Source organism: Bos grunniens, chromosome 10 (genome assembly GCF_055505025.1).
Source record: "Bos grunniens cultivar Pamir isolate PY7600 chromosome 10, Bosgru_T2T1.0, whole genome shotgun sequence".
In the NCBI taxonomy this organism is placed as follows: Eukaryota; Metazoa; Chordata; class Mammalia; order Artiodactyla; family Bovidae; genus Bos; species Bos grunniens.
In genome coordinates this window covers 50269237-50287792 of record NC_141174.1, presented here as the reverse complement: position 1 = coordinate 50287792, position 18556 = coordinate 50269237, and the positions used below count along the sequence as shown (strand labels likewise).

At 37.3% G+C, this 18556-nt stretch overlaps 1 protein-coding gene across 10 annotated transcripts in view; it reads right to left on the bottom strand.

The window, feature by feature from the left end:
* Nucleotides 1-18556, bottom strand: part of TCF12 (transcription factor 12) — a 393760-nt gene that overhangs the window by 72567 nt on the left and 302637 nt on the right. For all 10 annotated transcript variants that reach the window (XM_086321160.1, XM_086321163.1, XM_086321164.1 and 7 more), the window contains 2 exons: nt 14041-14176; nt 9831-9883 (listed from right to left, as the gene is read on the bottom strand). In XM_086321160.1, coding sequence (XP_086177286.1) covers nt 9831-9883; nt 14041-14176 — 189 coding nt within the window. The remainder of the gene's footprint in view (nt 1-9830; nt 9884-14040; nt 14177-18556) is intronic.

Sequence of the window (18556 nt, the reverse complement as noted above, 5' to 3'; positions counted from 1 at the left end):
TATTTTTGAAAATTAATAAAATATTCCCATATTATAGATATATTGGGTCATTGAGTTCAGTTCAGTCACTCAGTCATGTCCGATTCTTTGTGACCCCATGGACTGTAGCATGCCAGGCTTCCCTGTCCATCACCAACTCCCAGAGCTTGTTCAAACTCATGTTCATAGAGTCAGTGATACCATCCAACCATCTCATCCTCTGTCACCCCCTTCTCCCATATTGGGTTATATATTTAATTCAGTTCAGTTCAGTTCAGTTGCTCAGTTGTGTCCAACTCTTTGTGACCCCATGAATCGCAGCATGCCAGGCCTCCCTGTCCATTGAGTCAGTGATGCCATCCAGCCATCTCATCCTCTGTTGTCCCCTTCTCCTCCTGCCCTCAATCCTTCCCAGCATCAGAGTCTTTTTCAATAAGTCAACTCTTCACATGAGGTGGCCAAAGTACTGGAGTTTCAGCTTTAGCATCATTCCTTCCAAAGAAATCCCAGGGCTGATCTCCTTCAGAATGGACTGGTTGGATCTCCTTGCAGTCCAAGGGACTCTCAAGAGTCTTCTCCAACACCACAGTTCAAAAGCATCAGTTCTTCAGCGCTCAGCTTTCTTCACAGTCCAACTCTCACATCCATACATGACCACAGGAAAAACCATAGCCTTGACTAGACAGACCTTTGTTGGCAAAGTAATGTCTCTGCTTTTCAATATGCTATCTAGGTTGGTCATAACTTTCCTTCCAAGGAGTAAGCGTCTTTTAATTTCATGGCTGCAGTCACCATCTGCAGTGATTTTGGAGCCCAGAAAAATAAAGTCTGACACTGTTTCAACTGTTTCCCCATCTATTTCCCATGAAGTGATGGGACCGGATGCCATGATCTTCGTTTTCTGAATGTTGAGCTTTAAGCCAACTTTTTCACTCTTCTGTTTCACTTTCCTCAAGAGGCTTTTGAGTTCCTCTTCACTTTCTGCCACAAGGGTGGTGTCATCTGCATATCTGAGGTTATTGATATTTCTCCCGGCAATCTTGATTCCAGCTTGTGCTTCTTCCAGCCTAGCATTTCTCATGATGTACTCTGCATAGAAGTTAAATAAGCAGGGTGACAATATACAGCCTTGATGTACTCCTTTTCCTATTTGGAACCAGTCTGTTGTTCCATGTCCAGTTCTAACTGTTGCTTCCTGACCTGCATACAGATTTCTCAACAGATAATTTAAAAAAACACCAAACTTTGAAGGGCTAACCCTTTAAAATTTGTTTAGGGACTTTCCTGATGTCCAGTGGTTAAGAATCTGCCTTCCAGTGGGGTGAATGTGGATTCAGTCCCTGATTGGGGAACTAAGATCCTACAAGTCTTGAGGTAACTAAGCCTGGACTCTGCAATTAGAAAGGTACCCACATTGCCCCAGTAGAGACTCAGCACAGTCAAAATTTTAAAAAATATTATTCCATTTAAAATTTGTTCCATGAATACAAACACGGGCAGTGTGGGTCGGGGGGTGGAGAATAAGAAACTATCCTGGAGCTAGCAGTGTTTTTAAAATTCTTAGAAGTCTAACTATGAACTTACCTGTACAGTATACATTACATTCCTTGAAATTATTTAAATTTTTTTTTATTCACTTATTTTTCTGTATTGGGTCTTTGATGCTTTGTGTGGGCTTTACTGGGGTGGCTTCTCTTGTTGCAGAGCACAGCCTCTAAACACACAAGTGTCAGTAGTTGTGGCACACAGGCTCAGCAGTTGTGGCTCACGGGTTCTAGCCGTCTGGGCTTCAATAGTTATGGTGCAGGGGCCAGCTGCTCCTCAACATGTGGAATCTTCCTAGACTAGAAGTCAAACCTATATGCCCTGCATGGGCAGGCAGATCCCCGTCAACTGCACTACAGTCCTTGAAATTATTATAGGAGTACAGTAAATGGCTTTTCAAACTAAAACATCACTAAACAAACTACAACAAAGGGAATATTAGTGATGGCAAATTTCATGTCATAAAATTACTTAGGATGTAAATATCTTCCCTAACTTAGAATAAAATCTAGAGCCCTAAACATCCCTGGAGAAGGCAATGGCACCCCACTCCAGTACTCTTGCCTGGAAAATTCCATGGATGGAGGAGCCTGGTGGGCTGCAGTCCATGGGGTCGCTAAGAGTCGGACACGACTGAGCGACTTCACTTTCACTTTTCACTTTCCTGCATTGGAGAAGGAAATGGCAACCCATTCCACTATTCTTGCCTGGAGAATCCCAGGGATGGCGGAGCCTGGTGGGCTGCTGTCTATGGGGTCGCACAGAGTCGGACACGACTGAAGTGGCTTAGCAGCAGTAGCAGTAAACATCCCCAGTGATAAAATCTGGAGCTTCTGAATTTATACCTTGTTTCCTATAGTTGAAGAAATAATCCTCTATTTTATTAGATAAAAAACAAAACCAAAAAAACTTTATGATTCTACTGATGTTGAATGACACATCCATGGGCTTAAAAATCTAAAAGCATTTATAGAATTCAACCACATATCCTTTTTGGACTTCCCTGGTGGCTCAGATGGTAAAGAAGCTGCCTGCAATACAGGAAACCCAGGTTCGAACCCTGGGTTGGGAAGATCCCTTGAAGAAGAAAATGGCAGTTCACTCCAGTATTCTTGCCTGGAAAATCCCATGGACAGAGGAGCCTGGAGGACTCCAGTTCACAGGGTCACAAAGAGTCAGACACGACTGAGCAACTAATACTTTATACTTTAAAAGCCATACAAATCTCTCTCTCTCTCTCTCTCAAACACACACTGGGTCCTATCTTACATCTGGTTTGTAATGTCTCAAAAATCTAAAATATAGCAGCTGAGGAGTTCAATACATTGCAAAAGCTGGTGAAATTCAGCATGTTCTTTCTTCTTAACAAAGAAAGGTCAGAAAACAACAAATATCAATGTGGCTGTACCATCAAATCAGTACAAACAGATCACTGGACTCACTAGCTAGTAAATTTTCATTCTTTTTTTTTTTTTAATTTTATTTAAAATCATATCAAATATGGGCTGGCTTGTCACAAAAATGAACATCTTAGAAATATGGATTAAAAGCCCGTTATCTACACTGATACAAGTCTGACACTGTTCTGAACAGTAGTTACTGTCAGTATAAACAGTGGCTATTTTTTCTCACTCATGTATGAAGAAAATCTTTCATTCAATGACTAAACTGAATATAAGTTTGGAATGGATTATCGAACCATTCCCTTAGATACTAAGATTTTTCTGCTCGAAGGATCTATGAGGTCAGAGAATCAGCCACTTGAAAATTTTATATAGAGGTAGCCTTCAAATAGAGACAGATTATCTAACAGTCTGAAATAAGACTCTTAAGTACCTAGTTGTGTATCCTACAGGATTGTCAGCTAAAGGAGCTAAGCAAACAGCTATTCCAACACGTGTTCAGAAACTGGAGTGTTCACTTTATGAAGTTCAGCTGAAGCTGGTGCTGCCTGTAAATACTATTCTAGAATCACTAGGATTCTTGCTAGTTGGGACTCAATCAACTGTCTATAAAAACACTGTTACTCTAGCTTCCTAGTGACTTCCAGAGAACATTCTCTTTGAAAGTATAGTACCTGCTGCTCATCTCACTATTTTTGTGGATAAACTGGAGGTAACAATATCTCTGTAGTTCTCTAACCCTTGACCTTTTTCTTACTGGTTCAGATAAACACCAATCTTTTAAATGGTGATTTTCTAAGTTATTAATTTCTATCAGCTCCAGAGAGTTGTATTTGTTCTCTTTCCTATTAAAATCCTCACTTTAGCCACCCTCAGAATTTAATATTCTGACTTTATCTAATATTTTTACTAATTATATTTAGTATGTACATGCAAATGCTAGATCTTTAGACATGTTTAGTGGTCTCTGCGATTTAGAAACAACTCAGAACATCTCCAGTTCATCTCAAGGGGTGTCCCTAAAAGAGAAAATTCAGTATTAAAAATGACAAAATATCCACATTAATTTAAAAAAGCCATTCCTAACAAAATTAATTCCCACAAAAGTTTGGGAGAAAGGAAGGCATCATTTCCTAAACTACATTCAATGACCAATCCAAAAGTTATAGAACTCTATACTTGTCCACAGCAAAGCAAGAAAAAGTGGTGTTTAAGTTACTTTGATTTATCTAAGAAACAAAAATTTCTTATGAGGGAAGTATCAGAAATTTTTTTTTTTTCATAATGGCAGGGGAGATAAAATACACTTTGGAGTTTAACTCTCAAAAAAATTAAAGCAAAGAAATTATTTGATAAACTGTTATACCTTTTGTTGAATAATATATACATACTTACAGACAGAGGACAAAGACTAGCATATTTAACCAAGAAACAAATAGTCATCAGTCTATGCATGGGACTCTAAACCAGGGAGAAATGGGGTATTTCCTGCCAAATCAGTAAACAAGGATGTCACAGTCACTGAAGTCCTAAAAATCTCTACCAAATAAAAAATAATTCTTAAATTTTAGGTTGTGACTACTTTTTAAGTCAACATCAATTACAGTGAAAATGAATTAAGATTTGCCATTTTGATGCAGGGCATGACAAGTTGTTCAAAAGATGTTTTCAAATGCTATTGAACAAGATCACAATTTGGGTTTAAAGGCATTCTGAAATATGACTAGGTGTTTACTTTCTGGTGATAAAAATCTGCAAAGTGTATCACGCCTTTCTTATTTCAGGATTCTGCATTTTCTGCAGCATATTAAAAAAAAATCTGTTTGGAAATACTAATATCAAGTCAAGAAATAAAGAGCAAATAAACTTCCCTCCATCTGAAAAATGCTTCAGAGGACCATAAAGATGTTCAACCAATGACAGAATAAAGGGAAGAAGAAAGTACAGACTCTTGATACTTCAGAAAACAAAAAATAATTAGCATGAATTCCAAGCAGGTATTGATTCAACAAATTTTCCCTCGTTTTATGGGTTTCTTTTCTGAAAAGAAATGCTTTCTTAACAACAGAGGCTGCAATTTACTACTCATAATGTTCCAAGTACATATATTGCCTTTTTTTTTTTTTTTATAATCATAAGATTTATGTTTTCACTTTTCCTTGCTTTTCAACAAAGTATGGTATGGGAATGCCCTGGAGGTCCAGTGGTTAGGACTCTGTGCTCTTACTTCTGAAGGTTCAATCCCTGGTTGGGGAACTAAAATCCCATAAGCCTCATGAAGCAGTCAAAAAAAAAAAAAAAGAGGGGTATGTAACATGAAATGGTAAAAATTCGTTTAAACTTCTGGCTGTAGTGGTAGGAACTAGAAAAAAAAAAGGAACATTTACTGAGTGTCTATTATATACCAGGCACATGTTAGGCACATAATACCCTTGTACTAACATTTGAGATAAGCATTACTATCTCCTTTCACAAACAGAAACTTGGTGTTCAGGGAACTTAAAAGCATTCTCTAAGACTACAAAACAAAAAGCAGCTGAGGCCAGACAAAACCCATCTGCTTGAGGAGGAAGTATGTGCTAGTTTTCTATATCATCTTTTCAGATGGTGATAGGTCTTTAAATAAGAAAGCAATGAATAAGTTTGATCAAGAAAAACATAACTGATAGAATAAACAGTTTTAAATTTAATATACCAAGGCATAGTATGAGTATGCCAAAATACACAATATGCTTTAACATTCAAATTAAAAAGAAAATGGTCTCTGATATTAAGTTTGGTTGTAATTTTTGGCTGTATGTGTAATCTTGGACAAGTTAATATCTAAGTCTCAATTTCCTCATTTGTAAGAAGAGGATATTAGTTATATATTTGTGTGACAAAGTTAAAGATTAAGATGACACAGATAACAGTTAGCACAGAACCGCACACATGTAAGATAAATGTTATTCTAACAAAGTGACATTGAGACTGTAGAGGATGGTAACAAATACAATGCAAATGTTTCAACTTTTCCCGCAAATTATTAGGAAACAAACCACAATTGCCTTCAATCCCTATCCAGTGTTTCAAAATTTCCTCAAATGTTTTATTTCAGTAAAGATCTGATACAGATGAAAAACAGCTTAGGTGAATACAAAGAACAAAGACTAAAGTTAGTGGTGAGAGGAGGAGAGGAGAGGTTCAGGAGCCCTAAAAAGGAAGGATGACATCCTGCAAAGTCAAAGCACACCCATGCCTTCAGAAAGACTCCCAGATAATCTTAACAACTACAAATGCCTCCTATTATCTATTGGCCAGGAGGCTTTACGCTTTTATCCAAGCTAGACTACGATAACAATTTATCCCTTTTCATATCTGAGTTGGTCTTATGTATTATTCCTCAATCATCTCTAGATGGGAGAGTGGGCCTGCCTTATAGGAAATGCATGAAGGCTGTATTGGGTATAGAATTCAGTTAAGGCTGTACTTCTAGATGTGGCTTCAGAATGTGTTTATGTTTTTCACATGTCTATGCTTTTTATCTGTATCAACTGCTGCTAATCTTGTCAGACAGAGTTCAAATGTCAACTCTTGATGCCATTAGTACTTCCTAAGGCAGGGTTAATTCTACTTACTGTTTCCAGAGTACTTGGTCCACACTTTTACTTGACTCACTGAAATATATACAATTAATTCACTAAATGCTTGTTTGTCACACTAGTTCCCTGCAGGCAATGATGGTGTGTGTATGATCAAATTCAATTTCCAGGTATCACTCTATAGTTTCTGCTACAAAAGCTCACTTTGTTCAATATTTCAACCTGTCTAGAGAAACAAGTGGAAAACTTACATGCTTAATTTAAGAATACAATTTTTTTCATTGGTAAGAAGAAAACTATGCCCATTATGCCTTTTGGTTATGTACTGAGCATATTAATTTTAAAACCCTAAGAATGTAACACTTTAGACCTGAAAGAAACTTAGTCCAAACTTTTCAAGGGCTAACTGACAAGTCCAGGGTCACACAACCAATCGATAACTCAGACAGCAGATCTGAACATACTGTTTTCTTAACCTCACTGATCATACTGCTTTAATAATGTCAATACACCGTTAACAGACCTTTATCCACAGACAGAAATTACCATTCAGTTGTTCTGTGGAGAGGAACAGAAGAGCTAAGGTTTGTAACTATGATACTCAAATATGTAGCATGGCTTACAAAAAGAAAAGGCCTCTAGCCAACGGTCTGTGGTCAAATTATGTAGTTATCCAAGATTGGCATGTTAAGTAACCCTGCCTGCTTTTTCCAGAGCTGTGTGAGCGATGCAGTACTAACCTAGCTCTTCTACTTTCTTTGGTAAAGGTAACATGCATTTTACAGATGACTAAAGAAAGAATGGACCAGCAGCAAACTGGGACATCTGAAATATTATGGTGAAGTTTCTAGTTTGGGAAGTAAGATCTACAAATGACCATGAAATAAAATATACATAGTCCATTTTCATTTTTATACCCATTTTAAAACAATTCACACTGTAAAAGGCCTATGAATTAAATATATTCAGTAAAAGCATCCAAATAGAAAACCAATATTTTAAATCCCCTTTGTTTTAAACATTGAAAAGGTAAGCAGTGTAGCCATAAGTGTTTTTAGTTTGTTATTTTAGTATTTATCAAAGCACTAGTTTTCAGTTTAAAAAAATTCTTTTTTTAAAACTTGAGATTTAACACAGCATTTAATCTAAAATATATTTTCAATTAAAATTCATTATTTATATATTCTTAATAACTTTTAATATGCTTGAAAAACTATTTTCAGCATAGTTTCAAAGCAATATGATCATGTTGAATGCTGATGTTAAGTACAGAACTGAAAATAATAATCTCTAATCTTTTTTATAGAAACATATCTAATAAATCCTAAATAAAGCAGCTAGTAATACAATATATTTAAGTAGGCCTGACTTGTGAAATTGCCTAGTGGTTCTCAAAGAAATCAAACTTTCATCACAATTCATTCACTTTCTCTCTCTCGGTGGCTCATCCTTAAGACCTGAGACAATACAGAGAGCTACCTCCAGGTAGTGAATGCAATTACTATTAGGACATAAAGAACACTGGTGACCTCCAGTGTCTATTCTCTTTCCAGGCTGCTCTGTCCTTTTTGCCTTTTTGTTTTAAAAATGAAAGAACTATGAAACATAAAAAAGATAATGTTTCTTAAAATATTATAAGGCAAAGAAATGAGATGAATTTTTCATCTACTAATTTGGTATTTTTTAAAACCTGTATAGTTCTACCAAATATTAATATGTAATTTAACTTGTTACTCTTATAGAATTATAGTAACAAATTACCAGAAAGACTGCATACTTTCTTCCATGTTTTAGCAGTTCTGTCAGATTTATATATGACTTCTGTTTATCTAGCAGAAATCATGTTCTACTGTGGAACCACCTACCCCTGCAAAGCACACAACTGTTAAAATGTAAATTGCCCAACTATTTTTAGCTGTTGCTGAAAAAAAAAATCCTGTCTTCGGGAATAATGATTTGAGGCATTGTGTTCATTTTGTTTATCAAGCAGCTATTCAGCCTCCAGTGGGTCCAAGTGCTTATGCAAGCAAAAGCTTTTAAGAATGCCTGCAGCTGCAATCCAACCTTCCAGGTAGGCTGCAGGTTCAGAGCACAGCTGCCCTAGGCTGCATAAAACTCAGATCCATCTGGAAGTGAATTTCAAAGAGGATTTCAAATTTGAGTTTTCATGTATCATACAGAAGAGAGGGCGGGGGAAGAACATAGGAAAGAAGGAAGGCAAACAACCAAAAAGATAATATCTCTACTTCAGCCTTAATAAAAACTAAAAAGCTCAGACCCATGCTGCTCCTTCTAGATTACTACTTGCCAAGGCAGATATTCCATTCAGTGTATACTTGGATGAGCTGTGACTCACCCAGCAGCACCTGCGCTCATGTGTTAAGTACTGCCAAATAAAAGGCCAACACCCATTTACACAACAAAGAGATGTACCCTATAAGGCAAGCAGCCTCAATCCAAAAGCCCCACTCCCCATTTGTTCTAAGCAAAGGGAGAGGAAGAAAATCTCCCCTTCTCACACCAGGGATTTTTAAATTGTAGGTGGATTTATGATGTAGGTTCATTTACAAATACTTTTACTCTTTAAGAGAATAAAGTATATTTAACAGCGCAAACATCCCTACAGCATCAGATTATCATGGTCATTAATGATTGTTCACCAAACCTTTCCAATCTTTTTATTCTCATGAAGCTCTTTATTCTCAAAGGATACATTTTTGAGCAAAGAGGGATCAACAAACTAGTTGCTCGAAAGCTTTCCTGATGCTAGGCTGAAGTTAGGAAAGGCTTAATGAAGGCTTTAAAATCCACAAGAGATTCACAATGAACATCTGACTTGGTGATTTATGCATATTAATAACCTCAGTCCTACTGAGGCAAGCTGAGCCGAACGCGTCCGTCGAATCCTAATGTCTTTAGCTCCATTGGGATTATTACAAATGTAAATTTCTAAGATTCTCAGCTATTAATCTCTGTCTGTCCTCCTGTTCAGCAACATAATGACTAATTAAACATCAAAAGACCTGTATAGGAGATCTTCTTTGACAGCTAGCGGCCTAGTCCTCTTCCCAAGAGGGGAATTCAAATGACAGGGACACGGAGTGAAAGCATATGAGTAAACTACAAATCATTGCAGAGAAATCTAAAAACCTAACACTGAATTCAGATTTAACTCAATCAATGATTCTGTGAAGCAGAGATCAATTACTATGTGAAGTATGCCTACTGACACCAACTGAATGTATCCTGACAGTCTGCAGATACTGAATACCTGAAATTAATTTGCTTACCACAAAGTCAAAAAAAAAGAAGTGGTACTTACAGAAGAAGGCAAACCAGGAGGTACTTTTCTGACTTTCTTTGCTTGCAAAGGATCTGTACGTGGGAAACAGTATATTTCATCAGCATTTATTTTAGAAAAGTTCAGACTTCAAATGAGCAGGAAAGGATTTTCCCTCCTAGTACCTTCCTCGTTTTCCAGGATTTAGGAATAAGTAAGGGAATACAGGGATAGGAGTTCCATTCTTCCTAACCAGTTCTAGTGTAAAACACGTACTCCTAATGAAGTGATGTACTCTGAAATACATATCCTGTAAGTCTGGGAAGATGGCAGCAAACAAAGTAAAACAAGAGAGAAAATAACAAACCAATAAGCATGTTTGAGAAAAGGGAATAATATTTCTTAAGTACCTATTATGTACAAGGCTTCATACTAGGCACTTTTCATCATTTATCTCATTTTCATCTGCAGATGGGCATCTGGTGCAACAGGTCAGTTTAGTAATATGACTCCTTAAGGGAGACACAAATCTAGTGTTCATATCACACTGAGAATTAGGTTTAAAAGCATATTAGACTAAAAGCTAATGTTATACTACAAATTATGTTAAAAATTTGAAATATTTAATAACTGAAAAGTAAAGGTTATACTAATACCTGAAATATATTACATAAACTATTAAACACAAGCATTGTCATATATGATATCATCCTATAAGTATTCTACAAGAATATTTCCTGTAACAATATGTGGTTAAAATGGAAACTTCAGCACTAATTTCTATACAATTTATTCTTGGATGTTTATATTTATTTCCAAGAAACAATTAAAGTATATTTCTTTCTAAGATACAGATTATTTATTAAAGGATAACATGAATATTTTCATATGCCTACCCAGCCTCACTTGGTACTATTTGTAAAATTTAAAATTTAATACTTGTTCGTTTTATTGTAAAAACGGTGTTAAATGCAGCATTCCAATCATACACAAATAATGGATCAAATTCAGGATTTCTCAGATGGGTTTGCTATTAAAAAGAGAAAACATGTAAGAAGGCTAATATTAACTACAATGCTTTTGAAAACTATAAAAGTTAGAACTGCAAAAATGGTATTTTCCTGGGTCATAAATAATATGACAGTAAAACATTCAATTGTTTAAGAAAGAATGAAATTCATTTAAATTAGGGCTGGGATTCTTAGTAAACATACCAGGAGGCTGCAAAGCTAAAAAAGCAACTTCATAAGTAGTATGTGGAAAAATTATGTACAATAAAGAGAGAAAAAAACACTCATTAGCATCTGGTTCCTACCAAGAGGCAGCCTATATTTCCTTAAAATAAAAGTGCCAAAGATAAACAACATCTGGCACACTCTTTATTTATAAAACTTACTAGCAAAATTTTTGTTCTTTGGGAGGCTTTTTCTAAAACCCAACTCTTCACAACTAATACAGTATCCCCTGAGCAAAAGACACAGTCCATATTAATAGAGACAGTCAACTGAACTGTTCCTATAAATCTAGAGCCCATCACTCTACTTTGGGATAACTAGCAGTAGAATACATTGCTCTTTGGATTAGGCCAGTTTTTTCCCTGCCCTAGGAATGGAAATTCTTCTTTTATATTTTTAATCTAATCATTAGTTGCCGTTATACAATTACATGCATCAATGCTGGATTCAAAATCATGAATTTAGAATACAAAGTTCACTTTTGGGAGGTTTCAAAGTATAACAGTTAAGAGAGTAAGCTGATTGGATTCAAATTTCAGCTCCATCATATAGCAGCTGTGTGAGCTTGGGCAAGTTACTTAACTTCTTTTAACTTCAGTTATCTACAATAACTTCCTGGACCTGTTGCAATAAAGGGAATACAGAAAGATGCTCAGAGCAGTACCTAACAGAAAGTGACACAATAAATTTTAGCCATTATTATTAGGTTTATATTAAAATTTGTGGCAAAACTATTATCAATTGTTAAGTCAGTGTTTTGCAGAATGTTGATTTTCTAAAGCATCTAAATATCTTGAAAAGATGCTAAAATTGGTATAGATTATCTCTGAAATCCTTCCAGAGATTTTATGAGTAACTGCAATACCAAGAGAGAGTGTCTAAGACTGAGAAATAACAACGAAGAGTGGAATAATAATTTACTAGGTGGTATTTACACAGGAGATGAGTGGGCCTCCTTGAATACCAAGCTTTGGCTAAGTTGCTTACTTTCCTGCATATTGGTTCCTCATTTGTTACACGTGAAGTGCAAGTAGGTCAGTCCACCTCTGCGACCCGCTGGACTATACAGAGCATGGAATTCTCCAGGCCAGAATACTGGAGTGGGTAGCCTTTCCCTTTTCCAGGGGATCTTCCCAACCCAGGGACTGAACCCAGATGTCCTTCATTGCAGGCGGATTCTTTACCAGCTTAGCCACAAAGGAAGCCCATGTAACATGACGTTAATATTATAACTTACTAGAATTTTTATAAAGATATAGTATGTATAACACTGTACCTGGCATAAAAGAGAGAATCCATAGTATCTAACATCATAATCAAAATAAAAATGAATATACAAGCCTTAATTTCTGGGAAGCTTGAGTTTTAAATGAAATCAAGTCCCTCCCCTCACCCTCAATATTCCAGTGGTTCATTTCGTCCCTGAACTTTTAGTAGTAGTGTACTAGTCTATATTAGTGCTTTCTGTCATGGTGTGTGCTCACACAGCATTCTAACAAGGTATTTTTCTAGAGTGACACTGACACATCTAGAGTCAAAAGAACGTTTTTACCCTAACTGATTTGGTGGGAAACAAAAGTGGAGATGGAGAAAAGATACTATATCTTACCATTTCCTTAATAAGTATATTGGTCTAAATCACAGGGGCTTGTTCCAACAGCACAAATACTCAATCACCTATAAGCAGAGGTGGGCACATCTAACCAGAGATCTCTATGACTAATATGACAATCCATCACTGTGCCCTTTTATACCTTTAAGCATACTCTAGACTCAAAGGCTAGGGATATTTTAGCAAATTTTGGGTTTGACAGAGGTGCCTGTGTGCTAAGTCGCTCCAGTCATGTCTGACTCTTGGCGACACTATGAATTGTAGCCCGCCAGGCTCCTCGTCCATGGGATTCTCTAGGGAAGGATAACAGAGTGGGCTGCCATGCTCTTCTCTAGAAGATCTTCCTGATAGAGGGATCAAACCCATATCCCTTATGTCTCCTGCATTGGCAGACAGATTCTTTACCACTAGTGCCACCTGGAGAAAGCCCTTACAAAGGTAGATATAACAAATTAGAAGCATAACAAGTATTTGTGGAATAAATAGCTAGGACCTATTTTCTTTTGGTTTATTTTAGAGGGTGGCCTATCCTCAATATAAACATGCTTTACAGTTTCAATTTTCTCATATAGAGGATTCTTTGTAAGAATAATCCAAAAGTCTCACATTTCAACATTGACTGGATAGGGTGTAAGAGTATACCTGAGGCTTGCTGTAAGCAGCAACATGAAAACAGACTGGCCTGGTTAGGCTACACACAAGACATGAAGGAAAGAAGTAAGGAAAATGAGAGGTGTATGCTTGATAGTTACTGAGTTGCCTTTTGAGGTAGTGTTTTGGAACTAGATAGAGAAAATGGTTGTACAGCATTGCGAATATACTAAATGTCACTGAATTGTACACTTTAATAAAGGTAATTTTATGTTAATTTTACTTCGATTTTTAAAAATTGAGGAATAGATGCAACGAATATGCAAAGAACATTGGAGTTGGAGTCAGAAAGTCTGCATAAACCACCTACTAGGTATACGAATATGCTGTCCTTTGAGCCTCAGTTTTATGTTAAAGCCTGTATTACGCCCACTGACTAGTAGGACTGCTATATGAATGAAATGAGAATGTATATTATAAAACCATTTTGCAGACTGTTCAGCATTGTATCAACTGTAGTCAAGAATAAGGGATTAATATTAGTATATGACATTTTTATTACAAGAGGGAAAACTAGTCCCATTTTTAAAGCTCAATTTTCCACTATTCAGTTCCTCTTAAGGTGATGATCAAATAAAAATATTAAACTGTTTATTAAGTATATACTGCTTTATGCAAATAAGCCCTAATATCATCATGACACCCAAGAAATCAAATGATTTCTAATTAGAAGTGTAGCCAGAAGCATAAACTAATGGGGGTGATGGTGGGGAAGAAACATTTTTAAATGGGATTTGTTGTGTGATACACTTACCAAGTGCTGCAGAGTCATGGAGTGGTCTTCTTCTGGAACTTGTGGCAGAAAATGAGTAGTAGGGTGTCCCAGGTTTTCCTGAAGAAGAGAGTTGTGCTGGGCTTCCAAGCCCTAGATCTTGTCTCAGGAGACTAGACTATAAAACAAGGCCAAGGAAACGAGTTATCTTCTCATTGATTATGGACCCAAATCTGAAAATGACATCACTTTCAAATTATTTATGGTAACTTGAACAATGCTTTGAATTTAGGAAGTATCTAAGTACTTGTTTGAATTTTATTAGTTTAAACCTGTGTTTTCTCTTTTTGCCCATCCTCATGTCCTCATGTTGCCTGCTTTTTAGAAATTATGTAGATTCATACAATCTTAGAGTTGAAAGAATATTTTAGTTGGTATGTAGTTCCACTCTTTTTAAAAAATAATTATTATTTATCTGGCTATGTTGGGTCTTAGTTGCATCATGTGGGATCTTTTATTGTAGGACACAAATTCTCTAGTTGTGGCATAAGAACTTAGTTGCTCAGTGGCATGCGGGATCTTAGTTACCCGACCTGGGATTGAACCTGTTGTCTCCTGCACTACAAGGTGGATTCTTAATCACGGGACCACCAGGGAAATCTCCTGTAGTTCCACTCTAATCATCAAGATCATTTTTGAAAAATGTCCACCCAGTCTTTGCTTGAATGCTTTCATGAGCACACAAGGGAGTCAATTCTGTTCTTTCTTCCATTTCTTTTTTCTTTATGGAGAGCTCTCATTGTTTAAAAGAGTACCAATATTTTCAAGACTAGCCATTCCCGTTTTCATCAACTGTGTCTCATGACATAGTTTTGAATGTCCTCCCCACCATTCCTGACACAGACCTCCAAATTTATTTTCCATTTGTCAAAGTCTCTTGGAAAAGCGAATGGAGAACAATGCCCCAGATGTAGTCTTATTAATGTACAGGAGTTTCTGAGACTACATTTTAACAACACATTTGTGCTATGTAGCTCATACTGAGAGGTCAAGAGAGATCACATCCTGTTACTCTTTTATTATATAAGTTGCTATTAAGTAACATCCCTCCAATGGTTTCCTTGTTCAGTTTGTGTTCTTTGGTTCCAAGTGCAAGACTTAACATTTATCTCTAATAAAATCCATCTTGCTATATTTGACCCATAATAACCATCTGTCCAGGATGACAAGGCTGAGGAGACAGCTCTAACATATGCTACAGAGACATCATGAGATTCTATTGAGTACTGCACTGAAATCCAGAGATTCAGCAGCCCTGACCTGCTAATCAACTGACCCTATCATAAAGCAAATGAAGTCAATGCAGCAGAATTTGTTTTCAAGCTTTCTGAAAGCTGAGGGGAAAAGAAGACCTCAACTGGAAAGCGTGTTAGATGCAAGTGAGGTTCTCAAATGAAAACTGTGATTTCGCTAACATATTTAGTATTCTCCCACCCCATATTTAATAACCTTTACAGTTATCACCACACTCTGGGTGGCTGTTATTCTGGCTACTAAGTATCATAAAGACATGGAGAAATAAATCTCAGCTCTGGTGAGAAAGAATCAGTAGAACTTTATAACACTAGTCATGGTAGTCCAGTCCCTGCCTCCAGAAAAACTTTCATTTTCAGTTTATCACACTACTTAATAATCTTAAATAATATTTATGTTTCAGCTTAAAACTCTGAGATGGAATTAATATAACATAAAATTAATCATTATATTTCCAACCAGTGACATTTCAGTTCAGTTCAGTCGCTCAGTCGTGTCCAACTCTTTGCGACCCCCTGAATTGCAGCACGCCAGGCCTCCCTGTCCATCACCAACTCCCGGAGTTCACTCAGACTCACGTCCATCGAATCAGTGATGCCATCCAGCCATCTCATCCTCTGTCGTCCCCTTCTCCTCCTGCCCTCAATCCCTCCCAGCATCAGAGTCTTTTCCAATAAGTCAACTCTTCGCATGAAGTGGCCAAAGTACCGGAGTTTCAGCTTTAGCATCATTCCTTCCAAAGAAATCCCAGGGCTGATCTCCTTCAGAATGGACTGGTTGGATCTCCTTGCAGTCCAAGGGACTCTCAAGAGTCTTCTCCACACCACAGTTCAAAAGCATCAATTCTTCGGCACTCAGCTTTCTTCACAGTCCAATCTCACATTCATACATAACCACAGGAAAAACCACAGCCTTGACTAGACGGACCTTTGTTGGCAAAGTAATGTTTCTGCTTTTCAATATGCTATCTAGGTTGGTCATAACTTTCCTTCCAAGGAGTAAGCGTCTTTTAATTTCATGGCTGCAGTCACATCCGCAGTGATTTTGGAGCCCAAAAAAATAAAGTCTTGACACTGTTTCCACTGTTTCCCCATCTATTTCCCACGAAGTGATGGGATCGGATGCCATGATCTTCGTTTTCTGAATGTTGAGCTTTAAGCCAACTTTTTCACTCTCTACTTTCACTTTCATCAAGAGGCTTTTTAGTTCCTCTTCACTTTCTGCCATAAGGATGGTGTCATCTGCATATCTGAGGTTATTGATATTTCTCCCGGCAATCTTGATTCCAGCTTGTGCTTCTTCCAGCCAGGCGTTTCTCATGATGTACTCTGCATATAAGTTAAATAAGCAGGGTAACAATATACAGCTTTGACGTACTCCTTTTCCTATTTGGAACCAGTCTGTTGGTCCATGTCCAGTTCTAACTGTTGCTTCCTGACCTGCATACAGATTTCTCAAGAGGCAGGCCAGGTGGTCTGGTATTCCCATCTCTTTCAGAATTTTCCACAGTTTATTGTGATCCATACAGTCAAATGCTTTGGCATAGTCAATAAAGCAGAAATAGAAGTTTTTCTGGAACTCTCGTGCTTTGTCCATGATCCAGCGGATGTTGGCAATTTGATCTCTGGTTCCTCTGCCTTTTCTAAAACCAGTTTGAACATCTGGAAGTTCACGGTTCATGTATTGCTGAAGCCTGGCTTGGAGAATTCTGGGCATTACTTTACTAGCATGTGAGATGAGTGCAATTGTGCAGTAGTTTGAGCATTCTTTGGCATTGCCTTTCTTTGGGATTGGGATGAAAACTGACCTTTTCCAGTCCTGTGGCCACTGCTGAGTTTTCCAAATTTGCTGGCATATTGAGTGCAGTACTTTCACAGCATCATCTTTCAGGATGTGAAATAGCTCAAATGGAATTCCATCACTTCCACTAGCTTTGTTCGTAGTGATGCTTTCTAAGGCCCACTTGACTTCACATTCCAGGATGTCTGGCTCTAGGTCAGTGATCACACCATCATGATTATCTTGGTCGTTAAGATCTTTTTTGTACAGTTCTTCTGTGTATTCTTGCCACCCCTTCTTAATATCTTCTGCTTCTGTTAGGTCCATACCATTTCTGTCCTTTATCGAGCCCATCTTTGCATGAAATGTTCCCTTGGTATCTCTGATTTTCTTGAACAGATCTCTAGTCTTTCCCATTCTGTTGTTTTCCTCTATTTCTTTGCATTGATCACTGAGGAAGGCTTTCTTATCTCTTCTTGCTATTCTTTGGAACTCTGTATTCAGATGCTTGTATCTTTCCTTTTCTCCTTTGCTTTTTGCTTCTCTTCTTTTCACAGCTATTTGTAAGGCCTCCAGAGACAGCCATTTTCTTTTTTGCATTTCTTTTCCATGGGGATGGTCTTGATCCCTGTCCTGTACAATATCATGAACCTCATTCCATAGTTCATCAGGTACTCTCTCTATCAGATCTAGGCCCTTAAATCTATTTCTCACTTCCACTGTATAATCATAAGGGATTTGATTTAGGTCATACCTGAATGGTCTAGTGGTTTTCCCTACTTTCTTCAATTTAAGTCTGAATTTGGCAATAAGGAGTTCATGATCTGAGACACAGTCAGTTCCCGGTCTTGTTTTTGTTGACTGTATAGAGCTTCTCCATCTCTGGCTGCAAAGAACATAATCAATCTGATTTCGGTGTTGACCATCTGGTGATGTCCATGTGTAGAGTCTTCTCTTGTGTTGTTCGAAGAGGGTGTTTGCTATGACCAGTGCATTTTCTTGGCAAAACTCTATTAGTCTTTGCCCTTCTTCATTCCGTATTCCAAGGCCAAATTTGCCTGTTACTCCAGGTGTTTCTTGACTTCCTACATTTAATGACATTTAGTACATTCTTAATATTGTACCACCATCACCATCTAGTTCCAGAACCACTTCATCACCCCAAAAGGCAATTCCATACCCATTCAACAGTCATTTCCATTCATTTTTTTTGCTCGAGCTCCTGACAACAACTAATTTGCTTCTGTCCCTCTGGACTTATTTTGAATATTTCAAATAAATGGAATAATGCAGTTTGTGACCTTTTGTGTCTGGCTTCTCTCAGTATAACGTTTTTGAAGTTCATCTTGTTGTAGCATGTATCAGAACTTCATCCCTTTGTACAGATATACTGTAATTTGTTTATGCATTTATCCACTTATGGAACATTCTGGCTTTATCCAGCTTCAGACTATTGTGAATAGAG